The sequence below is a fragment of the Ictalurus punctatus genome, chromosome 10 (assembly GCF_001660625.3).
Source record: "Ictalurus punctatus breed USDA103 chromosome 10, Coco_2.0, whole genome shotgun sequence".
Lineage (NCBI taxonomy): Eukaryota > Metazoa > Chordata > Actinopteri > Siluriformes > Ictaluridae > Ictalurus > Ictalurus punctatus.
Window position 1 is genome coordinate 14,280,001 of NC_030425.2, and position 18,932 is coordinate 14,298,932.

General features: G+C 41.0%; 1 protein-coding gene across 4 annotated transcripts in view; it reads left to right on the forward strand.

Annotated features, from left to right (window-relative positions):
* Window positions 1-18,932, forward strand: part of nfia (nuclear factor I/A) — a 133,816-nt gene that overhangs the window by 77,865 nt on the left and 37,019 nt on the right. For 3 of the 4 annotated variants that reach the window (XM_053683060.1, XM_053683062.1, XM_047158079.2), the window contains exons 4-6: window positions 955-1,029; window positions 10,219-10,336; window positions 13,866-13,993. In XM_053683060.1, coding sequence (XP_053539035.1) covers window positions 955-1,029; window positions 10,219-10,336; window positions 13,866-13,993 — 321 coding nt within the window. Of the gene's footprint in view, window positions 1-954; window positions 1,030-10,218; window positions 10,337-13,865; window positions 13,994-16,556; window positions 16,608-18,932 lie in introns of all 4 variants that reach the window. The other variant, XM_053683061.1, reaches the window with a different exon arrangement.

Below are 18,932 nucleotides of genomic sequence, written 5' to 3' on the forward strand. Positions count from 1 at the left end.
TTAGTACCTGTTATCACTTGCATTATAATAGCTATAAACAATCGTTCTTTCACCAGCCGTTTTTTTTTTCTCTTTCTTGACATTTATAAGACAAAAAATTGGACCTCGTTGTTTTGCCAAGAAACCGCAAACCGTGCAAGAATTTCTTGTATCAGAAAACTTAAAGGAATGGCTCTACCTCTGACTTTACGAAGCACTGACACAGTAGAATGCTTCCAAAAACCTAAAAGTAAGAAATAAAACACAATATAACAGGTTGCTGTTATAGGAACGGAATCAACAACAGGGTGGTGTGATTATTGTGAAACAAATATGGAACATTAACATTTCTGATAAAATTCGAGGTTGCCTTCTTGTGATTTTCTTTCCAAAAAGGGACACAATTTCTTCCCTTTCAGAATGTATGCACTACAAACAGAAAGTGTAGCACTATTGCTAATGCGCACTCTAGCAGTATAACATTTATTAATTTGTATTCATATACAAATAACAAGTTGAATGCAGTTCTTAAATGAAGGTGACAGTCCTAGTGTGTAGTGTACTTGTGGACACAGATTGTCTATTATGTTTTCTCATAGTGTAGGTATTTTTACAGAGGTATTGCTTTCATATTGTTTAGCACTGTGTCTTATCAATGCCACAACCAATCATCATCATTTTTGGTGGTATAAAATAATATAAACTGTTATCTAAATAATATGCATACTACAGAAATATTATATTAGAAATATTCTGTTTTTTTCATGCTATTATGTGTCAATGGTGCCAATCCTGGAGAGACAGACCACAGCAGAGCCATATTTCCCTAGTCTAATACAACTGTTTCAGCAGGATTAGTAATAGCTGATGAGTTAACTCGTGTATTAGAGCAGGAGAGAGTAACACAAGTATTCCCCAACTGGGATCTATATTGTAGTGTATGTTGTATTAATGCGGTGTCTTCCTCTTTCCTAGGACATCTGGGCTTCCAGGACAGTTTCGTCACATCAGGTGTCTTCACCGTCTCCGAACTTGTCCGAGTCTCGCAGAGTAAGCGCTTTTGTCGCATTTCACCATGTGATGTTTGAATGATTAGATTTGCACTGAAGTCAGTGAGTTCAGTCAGGCACGATAGACAAGGAAACCATGCATTGAAAAGGAGAACCCTTTACATATACTTGATCATTTCTAATATATTTATGTCAGTTGTAAATACACATAGTCTTCCGTTTTAAGGCCTGAGTTTATGAAGGTCTTGGCTATGGTTTAGTCATTTCTTCTAGAAGCTAACTAACAGGACACACTCATGATACTTAAAGTCTCAGGAAATATATAAGGAATTAAACATGACAGGGTGTGCTGTTATGGGAAAAGAATCAACATCTGTGTGGTATGATGCCATTACCACCCCACAGTTGATTACGTAACAAGAATAACACATCTAGAAGTGCAATTTGTTATTATTTTTATTAAAGAACGAGAGTCCTGAGTCTTGAGTGGCACAGGTCATCTGAGTGGCATTCGTCCTAGCATGATCACATGTTTGATGATGCCATGGCCATTTGTGGCTGGGAGCCAGCAGAGCAAAATTGCCTGTGGGAGGGGTAGCATTCTCTCTCCATGGGCAAATCACAGTGACGCAAGCCAATCATGGGTTCATATATGTGGATGATGTTATGCTAGTTGTTTTTTTAGAAGTAAATCTATTTATAGTCATGTTTATTGTTATAGAACATCCACGAAAACAAGTTAGTCACCATGTTGTAAAACTTTAGCTCTTTACCTTTACCTTTAACTGTTACAAAGCACTGACATTGGAGACTCCTTCCAAGAATGTTACATAAACGTCTCCTTACACAACATCAACAATTACATGTTTTTATCCATCCGTGTGGAATGTAAAACATACGTTCTCCTGTGTACAATGCAGCCAACACTATTGCGAAAGGCTGTACAACTATATAAAATTAAGTAACACCTTCTGACCAATCTGAATCAAGAATTCAAGAGCACTGTTGAATCAAGTAAAAATATTAAAAGTGTTTGTTTGATACCAAAATTGTTGCATTTATATATAAGATAAGATCAGATAATACTTTATTAATCCACAGATAGAGAAATTAGGGATTCAGCTTGAATGAACCGATAACTGTTTGGACACGAGTACATTTTCGAATAAACATGCTTGATTGACATCCCAGCCATAATGTCGCAAGTGTGGGGAATCAGGACTGTACAATGCTACTTGTAAGAACCTGGTGAAATATAAAACCGCCCTCTAGGTTTACTTTCACTCACTACGTTGCTATTTGCTAATACTTTAACAGATCTTTCAAGTGTGAGCTTGAACTTGAACTATTTTTAATAAGGGCCCTGTGAGAGGGACAAGTGAAATCAGAACCGTCCATGTTAAATTGACTGGAATGAAGTTCTGGAAAAAGTCCGCGTATATCTCTCTATCCCTCAGTCATTCCATGTCCAATTTCTTTTGCTTCTCGTTAATCCTTGGATGTATTTGCAGATGTCTCAATAATGCCATCTTGACTTTTATGCACTTTCACATTTCATTCTTGCTTGATCCACTCGAGCATGGCATCTACCGTTGCACTGCTAGAAAATGAAACCATGGCTAAATATAGTTTTCTGTTTAAAAAAAAAAAGAAAGAAAGAAAGAAAAAGAAAGAAAAACAATGTTAGTTTACATCACAGCTTTTCACTCTTTGACATAAAGGGGCACCTTAAATTATTCAGCTACGATGTTATATAAATGAATAATGTTGTTATTATTATCATCACTATATTTATTATTATTCAGCAGCAACAATTGGGATCCAAGTACTCTTTGTGGCACTAATAGACTTTTTCTACATTCAATATACAGTAAAATGTTCACAGCAATACAGTCTGGACTACATACACACCAGATATCTTATTGATCTGAGGTTGCTAATCTTATCTTACGGCTGTTGGATTCTAATTCATTGCTGACACTGGAGTTTTATATGAGTTTTAGATCATCTTACAAATCCTATTGGGATTCTTCATAAAGAAAAGTTTGCAGACATATAGTATAGATAGAAAATAAATGAGTATAAGAAATTTCTTAAATTTAAACTATTGTTGTATGAGGAGAGAGGGAGCCCCACCTATTGCCAAAAGTTTGACAAATCAATATGATGCCATTCGCTTGTGCTACTGGCATTATTATTTTTGTTGTTGAAAGAAGTTAACACTAAATTAATTCATTGAAACCTAATTTAGTTGATGATTCTAATTTGTAAACATATATATTTGTTAAATGGCAGAACATTTGGTTCAAAAGCAATAAAGGTATTGCTTATTAATGACTTACTAGACTTTCTTGCTGCACAACGTCTTTACTGTAGAAAAATCATCATAGTTATATCCCAGAACTGTATACACTTTCTTTAAAAAAAAAAAAAAAAAAAAAAAAAAAAAACCACCCTTGGCTCTACGTTTTCCATGACAGACCAGATAGATAGGATTAAAGTAGGGGAAGACAAGCCCCAAAGAGAAACAAAGAAAGAAAGAGTGGTTGGAGGAATAGGGAAGCATGACCTTTAAAAATTGCAGACGTCTACAGTGGAGAGTGACAGAGCGCAGCGCGATCCATACAGACCTGTCGATTGGCGCTAACAATAGCCGATCCAAACCGCCTGTCAGCACTTACAGGATCCTTCTGATCAAAGGGCCATTGATCCCCAGTGCTCCGTGATCTCATCGTGGGCCCTGCAGTGGGGAAAGAGAGGGGCGCCATGGACCTGGGCACTGAGCCCATGCATGGTGCTTCCCACCCACGGTCTTGTGCATCCTGCCAGCACAAAGACAGCATCTGGAGAGAGGGACAACGTCCGGGTGCCACCACGGCATGGAGGGGGGGGATTAGCTCAGTGTGTGTGAGCGTATGTGTGTTAGAGAGAGGGAGGTAAGAGACGAGCTTATGATGGCTCAGGAGATGTGGCTGTTTAGACCTGTGTGTGTGTGTGTGTGTGTGTGTGTGAAGAGGTCGAGAGAAAGAGAGATATTAGTACGATTAGCACAGTCAGTGCTGCGCTGCATCTGAAGTCCTGGCATATGATTGTAATGAGATTAAGGAATATGCATAATTGATCCAGCTCCACGGAGGCATTGGCTTTTATCCTAACATCTGTGACACGTGGGGAAGAAAGACCAACGCTGGGTGGCATATGCTTGCTGTTCTGTTCGAATCAAAAGTGATTTTTTTTTTTATATTCATCCCTTCAGTTCCCACCGCCCCACGCCTTTCTCTTTATAGTCCAGTGACCAGTGTCATTTATTTATATGGATGTATTTACATTTACTGTGTCACACGGTGCACATTTGGGCTAATTTTAGACTCTTTATATAAGCTGTGCTCAAATTCATATTTTAAATAGACTTTGAGGCCATTAAAAACATTATCATGGGATATATCAGAAAACAAGTTGCATAACTCCAATTTAAAAAAAAATCAGTCTTTCACCAAATCCTGTCCACCTTCAGCACACCAGCTCAAAAATACTGGCTGCTGTTATCAGTCCTCTCTCTAATAGGATTGGTCCCTATGGAGCAGCCTATGTACGCTTGTAAATGTACAAGCTGTAGCGATATGATGATATGATTGTGTGTGTGTCTGAGGTAAGATTTCTAGGTTAGAAGGCACATGAGATACCTTGCACCAGGTTGCACTGAAGCACGGTCCGAGTTGCACGTGTGTTTCCTGAGATTTTATTGAAGTGAACAGGGAAGAGGTTGCGCACAGAGATCGCGGCCATTCGGAAGATGAAGGGTGGGGATATTGAATGGACGACAGGCTGCCTTAGCTCTTCCCTGTCTATACTCCCTGACCTTGGCTTTGTGCACCCATTACACAATTCAGTGGCAGCCCAATCGAATCTGCTTCTGTCGATCAATATCCTATTAAAGCACCACAAAAAAAAAGAGGAGGAAGGCTGTGTAGAGGTGCGGGGAGGGTTGGGGGGCAGGGGAATGAAAGTCTCCATAAAGTTAGCGGTTATAGCTACGTTTTTGTAAATGGAACTCCACATAATTGGCCGGTCAATACTAGGCAGGGGTAATTTTAGAGATTGGACCCGCCCTTTCTGGATGCTTTCTCCTCCCCTCGGTCTCTCGCTCTCTCTCTCTCTCTCTCTCTCTCTTTCTCTGCTAACATCAAGTGCTTGTTGAATTTCTTGACACACGATTTACTGAGAACAAGTAGCAATCACATTCCTCTCCATACAGCTTCATCTCTTCAGCTTTACTCTGGATTTCTTACCAAACTGTTTCCCAAATCCGCCTTCTTGGAGGCTTTTATATGAAGCAACTTGGTACACAGACAAGCTCAGGTAGACTACAGTAGGAATCCTCAAACTTTTTATAGTCAATGATTCCTTAACTGTTAAAATAACAATAAAATACAACAAAGGTTTGGCTGGGTTTTTTTTTTACTGAACTTTCCACCTACAGAACCCATTTTTAAACTGTCATTAGTTTCCATGTGACATAATTTATAGGCATGCTAACTTTAATAATGCCATAACGAAATGAGAAAATCACGTTCCTCCTGGATACTGAACCTTGGTTTTCCCCGGACCTCACTGTGAGAACCATGAGACTACAGGGTGAGTGTGCAGAGCCTTGCAAACCAGAAAGACAGGATTTAAGATTTCACTGTGGTTATTCTGGCACAGAAGAAACTGCTGAAAAGTTGGCAGGAATTTGGACAGCCCAGGCCTGGCGCAGGGACTCCAGGGATATCCCTGGGCACCACTGCATATGCACAACCATATGACGGAACAGGGAAAAAGAATGAATAATGGAAAAGTCAAAGGGCAGCCATCATCCCCAGCTCCTTTTCAGTCTTGGCCCTGCGGCCGCCTGCGTTGACAGAACCACTGGGAAAGCGGCCACCGCTCAGCCAACTCTGAGCCAAGCATCTGCATGGAAATATACACTCAAAGCTCTAAAAATGATAATGCCGTAGTGACAATCTGCTACAACTGACAAGATGAATTGTGGATAATGACGAGGTAAAGAGCTGTGGATGTGACAAGTAAGCAGTTGCACAGTGAGTACTATATTTATGAAACTTCTAGGACGAGAGGTGATGATCTATGAGTGTTTTCTGCCCTTCATATCCTAATACAGTGCTAACCAATCATCCTCCTCTTCCTCTGCATTCCTGCAGAGCTTCGACCCAAATCTAGGACACCCGATGCAGCTAAGCTTGACAACATGAAGATAATGTTTCAGAGGGTTGAGATGCCGATCCGGTACTGAGTATCAATATTAACCTGAAACTGGATCGATACTGAATCGAATCAGTGCAGTTTATGCTGTGAAAGTGTGTGACAATGACTGACAATGACTTTGTCTGCTGTATGGCCAAAAGTATGTGGACACTTGATCATCATACCCCAAAGTGTTGCTACAAAGTCACATACACACAATTTTATAGGAGGGGTGTCCAATCTTATCCCCAGAGGGCCGGTGTGGGTGCAGATTTTATTTCCGATCAATCAGGAGCCGCACTTGATTCCACATGTTTTAATCTTTTGATCTTGGCTTTCAATAGACTGTTGTGGCTTCTGCTTGGTTGGAATGAAAACCTGCACCCACATCCTCCCTGTCTGGATAAGATTGGATACCCCTTCTGAAGCATTAAGATTTTGATTCACTGGAACTAACGGCCCCAAACCTGTTCCAGTATGACAATGCCCCTTGCACAAAGCAAGTTCCATAAAGACAGGTTTGCAAAGGTCAAAGTGGAAGAACTTGAGTTGCTTGAGTTCTAACTCAAACACACTGAACATCTTTGGGATGAACTGGAACACCGATTGCGCACCATACCTTCTTACTTGACATCAGTGCCAGCTTCACTGATGCTCTCGTGGCTGAATGAGCAAATCCCCACAGCCACGTTCCAAAATCTAGTGGAAAACCTTCCCAGAAGAATGGAGGCTGTTATAACAGCAAAGGGGACAAACTCCATGCTAATGCCCATGGATTTGGAATGGGCACATATGGGAGTAATGGTCAGGTGTCCATGTACTTTTGGCCATGTTGTTTATGTCAGCACCATGTCTTAAACAACATCCTGCCTGTGTGACAGAATCTTGGACAATGTCAGCTAGTTCTGCGTCTTCAGTTGGAAAGTTAGCATCGGACCAGTGTCAGATATCATCACCTATTCAGCGCTTTGATATAAGAGATCAAAAATGGAAAAATTGAATAGAGATTGTATGTAATTACTGTCCTATGTTTATAAGGAGGGTGAATGGATCCCAGATTAGTATAAATATGATCCAGGGAGTGCTAGGTCTAGCGTTATGGGGGGAAACAAACAGAATCTTGGTCTAATACATATAACATGATCAGTATCAGTATCGGTCACCTTGCTTTCTCATCCACACCTCGACTTGCTGCTCTTTCCTGCTGCTCCTCACGTTCATCCCGAGGCCACAGAGTCCATGGAACCATTGCTAAGTTCTCTCATGGTACAGATCCTCAGTTCAGTTGACAGAGGACAAAAACACGAAAGCCTTGTCAGAGCTGGCTGGCTTCACATTAGCTCAAGAGGATCTCCCATCATAAAGATCATGAAGGGGTGAGGTGGGGGGAAGGAGGACAAGAAGAGGCCGGATGTCCAGAGTTTTGACGTTGATTGCTGCTTTTGTTATCAAATTCCTCAGTTTTGAAAATCCACTGAACAAAAGGCATTTTTTCTCTCTTCCTTTTGCTCTTGCGCTCTTTCAATTAAAAAGACCCTTCAGCTTTTGTGGCAGCATTAACCTGTAGTGGGTCGGTGGGTGCAGTGTGTGTGTGTGTGTGTGTGTGTGTGTGTGTGTGTGTGTGTGTGTGTGTGTGTGTGTGTGTGTGTGTGTGTGTGTGTGTGTGTGTGTGTGTGTGTGTGTGTGTGTGTGTGTGTGTGTGTGTGTGTGTGTGGAGAGGAAGCTTCAAGCATCCTAAACTGGTCTTAGACTTCTTTACTCTGCCTTTCTCTCTATACCTGCCTGTTTCTCCTACTTCTTTTACAAAACGGAATTATGCACACACACACTTAAATCTAACCATAACCTTAGTTACCTTAAGGAAACCTTCTGGGACTTTTAATTTTTATTAGATTTTATTGATTTATTTTTATTTCAATATACTGTTTTAGTAAAATAAATAAATAAATAAAAATAAAATAATGAAGAAAGAAAGTAAAAAAAAGGAAAAACAGTCAAAACTGTCATACAGTATATTCCCATTCTCATGGAGACATTTGGTCTCCACCAACATGTCAAAACATGGCTACCCACACATACAGACACTTTGACCTGTCTCCGTTTAAAATGAATAAATTCATAAAGGCGTTTGTTGAGTCAGTTAGTAGGTGTTTGTCTCTTTCAGTTAGACGTAAGGGTTGGATTGACAGCACTGCTCTGTTGTTATATCCCATGTTTGACTTGCTGTTGTAGAAATATTATTTCCTTGCAGGCTGTAACTCATTTTAGAAGCAGGCGTCAAGTCGAGGAGGTTTATATTGTAGCCTTGTCACAACTTCAGTCTCCTCAAAATGATCCAATGATTCCAAACTGAAATGGATCATTCTGGATTATTTAAGCCATTATTATGGAAAACACCAGAAAACCTTTTGCTTGTAAACTGGCTGTTTTATTTGCGCTACTTTCACCGAAACTCTGGTTAGTAGACGTGCGTTAACCTGAGTTTGAAAACTCTTATTTACGATTTTAGGATGTAAGGATTTCAGGATTGTACGACTGAAAGATCCTGGTTTATGAACTGAAAATGTTTTCAGAAGTCTATTTTTGGTATGGCTTCTTTCTGTCTTTACTGTTTTTTTTTTTATTCTCCTTTCTATTTTTCCCCTGTCTCAGCAACCTTACCTCTATCCCTTTAACCTAACCATCTTCTCTAAGTAGGCAAAATAGATTGAAACATTCAGCTAATGTACTTTCTGCACTGGAAACTCTGAAAGTAGCACAAGGGAGATCATAGATGGAGAGAGAGAGAATGGGAAAGAGAGGGACAGAAGAAGAGGGAGAGAGGGAGATCAATGCTGGCCTGATAGCCACAGGCTTCATTTGGAATCCTGCGAGCAAAAGCACTTGCTAAAGCCCTTAAGAGGTAGAGACTGTGGATTACCTTTATGATTGATTTCCATTCCAGTCAGACAGACTGCAGCATGTTCATTTTTCTCCCCAAACTGCAGCGCCGTGGACTGGTCACTCTGCTTGTCTGTGTGTGTGTGTGTGTGTGTGTGTGTGTGTGTGTGTGTGTGTGTGTGTGTGTGTGTGTGCATGCAGGCTGTCTGAGTTACTGCAGCTCAGTGCCCAGGTTAGCTCTCACACAAATTACTTCATGTCCCACTATTAGCCATGCAAATGCAGTTGGCTTTACTGTGCCTCGTAAATAACTGGCTCCGCCACTTCTATTAGAAGGGAGAGCTGGCCTGGGATAAAAAAAAAAATTTAAAATAAAGACATGACTCTCTGAGATGAAATTATTGAGCATTGACTCCTTCCCTGGCATTACTACATGCGGTCAACTTTTGCACCTCTATTTGGCCTGAGAACCAGAACCCTCCCTCTTTCTCTCACTCTCCTTTCATCTCTCTCGCTCTCTCTGTCTCTCTCTCTCTCTCTGTCTCTCGCTCTCTCTCTCTCAGGGTCCAAGTTTCTCCCGTAACCGTGTCCTCTTCCAATGTTAATTAGGAGGCCCATTACCGTGTCTATCAGGCTCTTCCGTGCTGTCGTCTGCCCCCTCCTTCCATCCTTGGCCCGGGCTGTGGGGTATTATGTATGCAGGGCCAGGCCTGCTTCCTTACACGTTTACGCTGTCCTCATCAAAAATAGTGGTCTCAGTCACGATGAATATAAAGAGGCATCAGAGCTTTATGGAGTGGATGACAAAGGCGTTCGATAGAGCAGAGTGCTTGCCAGTGATCTACATGAGCAGGGACGGAAGGCTCTGCGGCTAGCCGGATTGGGGGAGGAGGGGTTGAGAATTTTGAGACGACCTAATGCAGTTTGGCAAAACAAGGTAAAGGCTCGTGTGAGGCAAAGTGCTCATATCAGGCCTGGTAATGGAGATGAACAGAGCTAAACGGAAATCTAATGCCTGGTTAGGGGAGGAAGCTTTTCCCCTACCTCTTGTGTTCTTACCTTTTCTTTTTCTCTGTGTGTGTGTTTGTGTATGTGTGTGTTACAGCCCCAATTGCGGCAGGGACAGGACCCAACTTCTCACTGGCAGATTTGGACAGCTCCTCTTACTACAGTATGAGCCCAGGTGCTATGAGGCGGCCCCTACCCAGCACCTCTTCTAGCAGGTACCTTTCTCTTTAAATGCTTTTACTCCCCCCACCTCTCTCTCTCTCTCTCTCTCTCTCTCTCTCTCTCTCTCTCTCTCTCTGGGTCTTAATTAATCAGTGTAGGCAGAGATCGATGTGCTGGCTGAGGGTTGAAGAGAGTCTGCAGGAGTTGGAGGTTCATGAGCCGCCAGCATATGTGTGTCCACCTGGAGCCTCCATCTAGTACCGCCTGCCTGGCCGCACACACACACACACACACACACACACACACACACACACACACACACACACGTACACACACAATGCCTCAGTGGAAAGCTTTATTGAGTGGCCAGGTCTTTCTTTTGGCATTGCTCAGTCTCATAGACAGGTGTGTGTTTGTGTGTGTGTGTGTGTGTGTGTGTGTGTGTAAGGGACTGGTTTGGAAATCATACAGACACTGAATCTAGGCTCCGCTGAGAATGCTGATTTAGCAGCCTTTCTTGTCACTTTAACTGCCTGAACACTGTGCAGTACACCTAAAATGTACATGGATACACACGTACACACATCCACACACACACACACATTTACACATATTCATGAATGCATCTATACTGTACACCTTGAGTTTCTTATGTTTTATTAGAGTTTATTCACTATTACTGCAGCAAAGCAAGCCAGTTAAATAAGGAATTTGTAATTAATCACATACGAAATGGCCGCTCTCGGAGTCTAATCAGTGATTTATTCAAATTAGAAGGCAGTACTCACACAATACTCATAGACAGTGCTAATATTAACCATAAGACATATATAGAGTATGTGCTATGTGTTAAGTGACTAATTAGAAAGATCTAGCTCTAGATTGCTTCACATAAACGTTTCAGAATGCAGTTGTGGAATATTTCAAATGTGGTTATTGCTCATTTAAACACAAATGCTAAAATATAGGGTGTTCGCAAACCTTTGACTGGCAACGTATACATACGCACACATGCATTTAAAAAACCCACCCACATACATTTAAAAAACCCACGTGCACGTTTCACTTTCTAATCCATATATTAGAAATATAGAAACATACTGCCATATATTTCCAGACGAAGAGGACAGATTTCAGATGTTCGCTTCTCGCGCGCAGTAGGCTGTAAAAGTTTCAGGACTTGAGTTATAGTGCTTACACATGAGGTGAGCATGGTTTCTTTTGGTGTGTGACGTTGTGTGTGTGTGTGTGTGTCTACATGTATAGTTTATGTTTGTGTGTGTGTTTGTGTGTGTGTGTGTGTGTGTGTGTGTGTGTGTGTGTGTGTGTGTGTGTGTGTGATCTACCCACATGCTTCAGTGGCCTCTTCAGCCAGGCCTGCCAAAGAAAACATCTGGAAGAAGAAGCCTGTGTGTGGCTGCATGCTCGAGAGTAATTAAGTGATTATGAGTGAAAAACACCAGTAGGCCCTACATTAACAGATAAATGTCAAAGCCCAGCCTTCATCAGATCAGTGACTCTCGTCAGCATTCACATTACGTACAACACATCAGCCCACCTCTGGCCTCTGAGAGTCGTAGGAATGCAAGAAACATGTTTTGTGTGTGTGTGTGTGTGTTCATAAGTGATTGACCTTTATTTACTGCACTACACCAGAGCTAATATTAGTCCTTTAACAGTTTAGTCAGGTGTGTTAGAGCTAGAGAAAAAAACCCTCAAGTTTTCCATCAGCACAAAGGATTTACGTCATGTTAGTGTTACAGAGGCCGTTTATGAGATTGACGTATAATTTGCAGCTGTGCTTTTAAACACATTATCTTGATGTTGAGAGATGCAGATTTCCTCTGTCCTGAGGTCAGCGTGAAACCATGTCATCTAGAGTTCAAATGTTTTCACCGCTCCCAAATGGTCCCATGGTGTAAGATGTCGTAGGAGCTGATATTAATTCATATTGTACTGTTTGTAATACTTCTCGAGGATTTTTTTTTTTCTTTGTAAAATTACAGCATGACAAAAGAAAGTTTTTAACTTTGGGTATAAAATCATATAATGTTGAAGCGGTTCTGATGTGCATATGGGTAGACTATTCCATAGTTTCAGGGCAACTAGTGAAAAGGCACGATCGCCTCTCAGTTTTATTCTTGACCGAGGAACAGTCAACAGCCTCTCTTCTGAAGATCTAAGGGACCTTGATGAGTTGTGCATGGATAAGAGATTGGATATATAGGCTGGTGCCAATCCATTTAGAGATTTCAAAACAAATAGAAGGCTCTTCAAATCATTTCTATAACAGACTGGAAGCCAATGAAGAGAAATTAAAAACGGAGGGTAATATGTTCACGCTTTCGTACGCCCAGAAACAGTCTAGCTGCAGCATTCTGGACCATTGAATGTAATGCAATAAAGAGAAAAATAATATTTTTTTAGGAAAGTTCTCATTTTCACTTAAAAATAGGAAAATGCTTGCCATTATGCTGTATCTGGCTCAAGTGTTGGATTTTTACAACAGGTTTGGACAGATTACAGTCTCAGAACCATTTTCAAAAATAAAAATTTTCAAAAATTGATATTTATATTTGTAACCCTTAAGCTTGCTGAAGGAAAAACATTCTCTTACAAAAAAAAAAAAGCGCATAAAAAATAGTGGATTGTGCTGACTTCAATTTTTACTCAAATTGTGGGGTTTGTGTTCATATATTTTACTTGTTAACTATGCCTAACCGTTAAACTGAAGGGACATCCCATTATACTGTGATGTATACTGATACCATGAGATGAGAAAGTATACCGTGGTATAAGTTTTTGTCCATATTGTCCAGTACTAGGTCTACGTTTTCATTCTAAAATGGTAAGTTTGAATAATACTGCAGTAGAGAAAATCACTAGCCATGCATCTTTAAAAAAAAAAAAAAAAATAGATGTGATGGCTTCATATATCTATTAACTCACTATCTCCCTCACAAGTTAGCAGCATAAAATTGGGAGAACTATCCAGTGAGAATTTTCAAGGATGAAACATGTTTTACTAGAAAATCTGTGCAGTCAACAGGAGAGGAACACGTGAATGTGAAATTAATACAAGCTATGTATTTTTACTTTGTATTAGTCAGCAGTTGTGGTTTTATATGATAGAAAACAACAACAACAAAAAAAAAACCTTTTTTATATCATTATATATTCCCCAGTAGGGCCTCACCCCCACAGAGTTGTGATCACTGTATAGTGTGTGAGAGAGCTGGGACTGAGAAACACTGCCTTACACTATAGTGTATATAGAAATGTAAATGCTCTCCCTTCATTTATTCCCTCTTATGCTCTGTGAATGTACCGCTGTAGCACCATCTGCCCCGTTTGAGTGTGAGATGAGCCCTAATCTTGATTTGGCTTTGAGGATTAGCACTGAACTGTATCAGCTGATGCTGTTGGTGGATATTAGCCAGCTTCCATACAAACTCACCATACACCATATCTGAAATAGCATAAGTCTCATCAGTCTATTCCTCCATCTCTTATTGTGTGTGTGTGTGTGTGTGTGTGTGTGTGTGTGTGTGTGTGTTTGTTTGTGTGTTCATCTCTGTGCAGTTCTGCAAAGCGGATTAAGTGCATGGAGGAGGAGGTGGACAGTCCAGGCGAGGAGTCCTACTACCCTGGTCAGGGGCGATCCCCAGGCAGCGGAAGCCAAGCCAGCAGCTGGCATGAAGTAGAGCCAGGTAACCCTCTTCACACTCACTCTCTCTCTCTCGCTCTCTCTCTCTCTGTCTCACACACACACACACACACACACACACACACACACAGCCAGCGAAGCTCTTAATGCTGCTCTGCCCTTCTCATACACACCACAGTTCACCGAGATGTATACACATATGCATATATTCACACATGTCTGAATGTATCTACACCCACACACACAAGTCAAGGCATTAGATGCTGAGGAATGAGAGAACATATACATAAATGAATATTCATACATTCATATACTGTATGCTGTATGAGTTTGTGTCTGTGTGTGTATTTGTTTTGGGGTGTGTGGTCTTGGTTATGGGTGGAAGCCAGTTTTGTGGAGTTCATCATCACGATCTTATACTGTCTCTGATATTCCCTTTCCTAATGTGTCTCTTTCTTGTTTGGATTCGGATTGAATTTTAGCACGTATATAGATTTTTTTTTTTTTTACTCGTCTCTCTCTTCTCTGAGTATTCCATCTTGTCTGACCGGGTGGGTTTAATCGTAGTGTCAGTCACCCTCTTTTCCCACCAACACACTTTTCCACTTTTTAAGAAGCAGCCTGCATGTAGCTGAAATACACACAAACAATAATGACAGTAGAGGGCTTTATAAAGTTTACTTCTGATTTTAAGAACAAATTTTATGATCCAAAGTCAAATCCTTCAGCGTCTACATAGTGCCGTTATCATAGACAACAGTAATAAGCAAGACAACATACAGTATATACTTTTATTGCTTATTCCAAATTCATGAACAGTGTAGCTCATATCTAGTTTGTTTCAGCAGCTAATAAAACATTTGCTTCCTCCTTAAACCTTAGATCATTTCTATAATATCTTCTTTTTTTTTTTTTTTTTGACGGTTATGTGTCCCCAGCCTGCTGACATCACAGGACCTTGGTTCCAAACCATAAGCATTTTGGTCCTGGAACTAAACAATTTTTCCCACTGAGAAATGCCTCTCAGGCAGAAGGAAAGTGTGGAATTGTTCAACATTAGGAACATTAGGCACTGACTCTGAAACCCTGTCAGTAGAAAAAGTGTGAATTAAAAAAATAGTAAAACTCTACAGGGTCTTTGCATTTAACTTCATGCCAGTAACATGGCTAACAGTTATCACTAACATGCTGCATTTAATTTTGCATTGAACTCTATGTGTGTGTGTGTGTGTGTGTGTGTGTGTGTGTGTGTGTGTGTGTGTGTGTGTGTGTGTTTTCATGTTCTGTTGAACCTGCTGCAGTGGTGCTAGGTGAAGGACTGTAAATCTGTCCTGACTCCCAACTGTCCTCTGTCAGCCTCTCTCTCTCTCTCTCTCTCTCTCTGATTTAAACCCTCTTGTATAACCATATCCCAGTATCACATGCAGGGCTTCCCACCTCAGACAGAGGCTGTAACGGACAAGGTCATGCCCAATAAAACCCAGCCTTCAGCTCTGACAGAGGCCTTAAATTCTCCAGTCACTCAACCGGCAGGGCTGACCTCTACACTGCTCTCTCTGATCTCTCTTTCCATCCTTCTGCCTCTCCTTTGGCTAAAATTTATCATCTGTAGAATATGCTGGCTAATCAGATTTTCCTCGCGATTATAGCCCCTTTATTTGAGATGGCCCAGTTTGATTTGGAGCAAAGAGAAATATGCTATACGAGTATGTAACACTGTTTAATCAACACTCAAACTGTCTAAAACTGTTCAACTTTACACTGACTTTTTCATTTGTGTTACAGTTTAAATGGTATCAGAGCTGAGGAGACGATAAAATGGTAATAAGATAAGGAAAGTGTCCAGCAAAGACCTCCATCTTTGTATTTAAGGACTGCTCAGTCACTCCGAGGTCCTCATAAGACTCTGTATGAGTGCTTTATTAGAGGCAGGTGCATTTGGATGGTAGATTAGTTAAGCACGTTGATAAAAGACTCAGTGCTAGTATCAAATATATGTTACGTCCTATACGTGCTTAATTAGAGTTATAAAGATTTAGGTCTTTTCCAATGATACCTAGATCATTTCCAATAAAATACGATCTCTGTCAGATTTCTCACTTATTCCTGTCCTACCAAGTGCTTCTAATTTGAGTCTGAAATGAATCCCATTACTTAAGGTTTAACCAGAAATACTCATATATTGGGTGTTTAAAGTATTTCGACTGTCTGTGTAGATCTGCCCTTTGTTAAGTATGTTCAAGTCTGTACAGAGAGAATTTTATTTTGAGTTTTGTCAATATTTAGAGATGAGTGACAAAGAACTCTAGGAAAAGATGAGATACTTTTTTTTTTTGAGCAAGAAAGAGAAAGTGATGCGTGCTGTACATGTGCGTACGTGTGTAATTCTGACTGTGTTTGCTTCAGTTTTGTGATGTGCGTGTGTGTGGAGGAGTGTGAATGTGACCTGAGCACTGGTTTTCCAGGCTTTGTCCAGTCTGGAGGAAAACATGTCTGACATGAATAGCTGAATTGCTGAGCTATCACTCACTCTGCTCTTCTATTCACCCTGCCTCTTTTTTGTTCTTTTCTTCCCCCTTGTTTATTTCCTTCCTTGTCCTTCAAAGCTGGATATAAACTGCGTGGCTCGCTAGCTAGTTCGTTCATCTCAAGACAAGGTAATGCTCCGTCATTGTTCTCACACCCTCCCCACCCCGAACCCCGATTCCCTCCTCCACCCTCCACCCCACCCCCTGCTCATTTCCTGTCCCACAGGACCCAGTGTTGTTGTTGTTGGTGTTTGATTTTTTATTATTTTGTTTGTCCAGATAATTTCTCCCCATCTCCCTCCCACATACCTCCAGCCTGATACGACCCTTGCGACCTGTATTTGTGCATGATGTCATTTCCACCTCGTCAGAGCATTTGGAATTGTGCATTGAATATGACGTGTCCATATGTGTTGTGAGATTTGCTTTGGAAAAGTGCCCTGTTTAACACAAGCATGAAGGGAGAGGACTGAGAAGACTGTTTTAATGGCATAATGGGGTTGTCAACTGTGTTTTTGATTCATGTTTGTGTGTGTTTGTGTGTGTGTGCTTGGTTCTATTTGTGTGTAAGTATGATGTTTATGATGTTGTATTTGGTGGCTGTTAGAGGTCATGTGTTAAAATTAGCTTGACCTAATAAAAACCTGAGCTCTGTGGGCACATTGCTGGGATTGTCGGTGTTCTGTGATGGACTGACTAAAGTGATGGTGGCCGTGTAGACCTGCCTAGACCCCATAAACCCTATTATACACCTATCTCTCACTGATCTCATGTGATCAGAGCTTGTAAAAGTTTTCTCCTTGTCTCAGACGTGTCTGTTTAGCATCCAAGGTTTGTTTCTTTTGTTTTTCAGTGGAGCTACAGTGTAGTTTATAAGTTAGGGATGATTATAGCGTATTGTTGACAGTTCAGCATTGTGCAAACTGCACACATGATTCATCACACACTGGCAGCAAAGGGCATTGTTTTTGCACTCTTGTTGCTTGGTAATATCAATTTTTACAGTTTCAAATATAACGGAATAAAGACAATACCAAGTTCAAAGTCATTTTAACCTACAGGTTTGCCTTTAGTCTTTGGGCTGGAGTCTGACCCTACATACACACTAGCAAGCAACATGTCCCTCATCGATTGTCTCTCGTGAACGTGTTCGCTCGTGGGTGTGCGCTGTTGAGAGTTTTTTCAGTTCCATTGAGAAGCTGTAGTAGGTATATACTGTATAAGCTAAGTTATACTATATAGTAATCTGTGTGAAAACTGTCTTTCTTGGCAGCGAACCGTACTAGCTGCCTACACTCCCTAGAGGCACCACGATCTCTGCTACTTCCTTCTAAGATTTATCTTCCCTTCTTAATGTAGTTATACACGTTTAATGAGAAGCCATAAACGACAGGACAAGATGAAACCACAGTTATAACTTCTTCCTTCATATGTATGTGTGTCAAACAGTAAAGGGGAACGAACTACAGGTAAGAGCTAAACTCATGGGGAACGCAGTGGGAACGTTCCATAAGATTGGCCCCGAGGACTCATTCAAGCCAGTTGTTTGGATTTGTCGTTTACCGTCTCAATCCTCGTGTGCATAGAATTGAGAACATTTCACTTAATATGACATTTGACATGCTGTCAGTTTTTCTGAAACCATGGCTCCATGTCAAACATGTACATAGAAAATAAACATTTGTCACTTTGTCACTCGGGTCACGCTTGTGTGGAGTGATTTCCGAACTACGTGCCGAGGAAGAACGTGATTCCAGCTTCAGCATGACTGATACTGTAGCTGTTAAATGTCTTTTAGTCCTATCTAAATGTCTTTTATCTATCTTTTAGTCAAAGATAACGGGTCAGAAGGCAAATATACAAAGCTATTTGGGATAATAAATAATTGAGGTGGCTACAGGGCAAAGGAAAAGGAGCTAGATTTGGCCATCAAACACGTCTTGACGTGTTGACATCAACTACAGTTGGATCATTTACAAATTTCCCACCAACCTAATCACTTTAAGGCTCACGAACACTTCAAAAGCAAAGAAAGCCATGAATGTTAGAAAATACATAACTAAACGTTGTTTATCTTAAGGGGCATAGGGTATAGCCATAGTCAGAAAGGGTGCATCTTGACGAGGCCATGGTGCTGCGGTGTGTGTTCACAGCGGAGCGCGTGTGCCGATGAGGGTGAAGTCGCTTGGTGTTCAAGCGGCACTGCTTTTCTGTCTGCTGCTGATTGATGTGCTGGACAGACTCGCGTGCTGAGGGATGGAAGCACTGGACACACTGCATCTACAATCACTCCCTCGTTCATACACCCTATCAATTTGTCAGAGAGAAAGAGAGAGAGAAAGAGAGAGAGAGAGAGAGAGAGAGAGAGAGGAACAGGCGGGAAACAGTGCCGGGCGCATAATAACGTCTCGGAACAAAAAATGCTGAGTGAGGCCAAGCTTTGATTCCATCTGA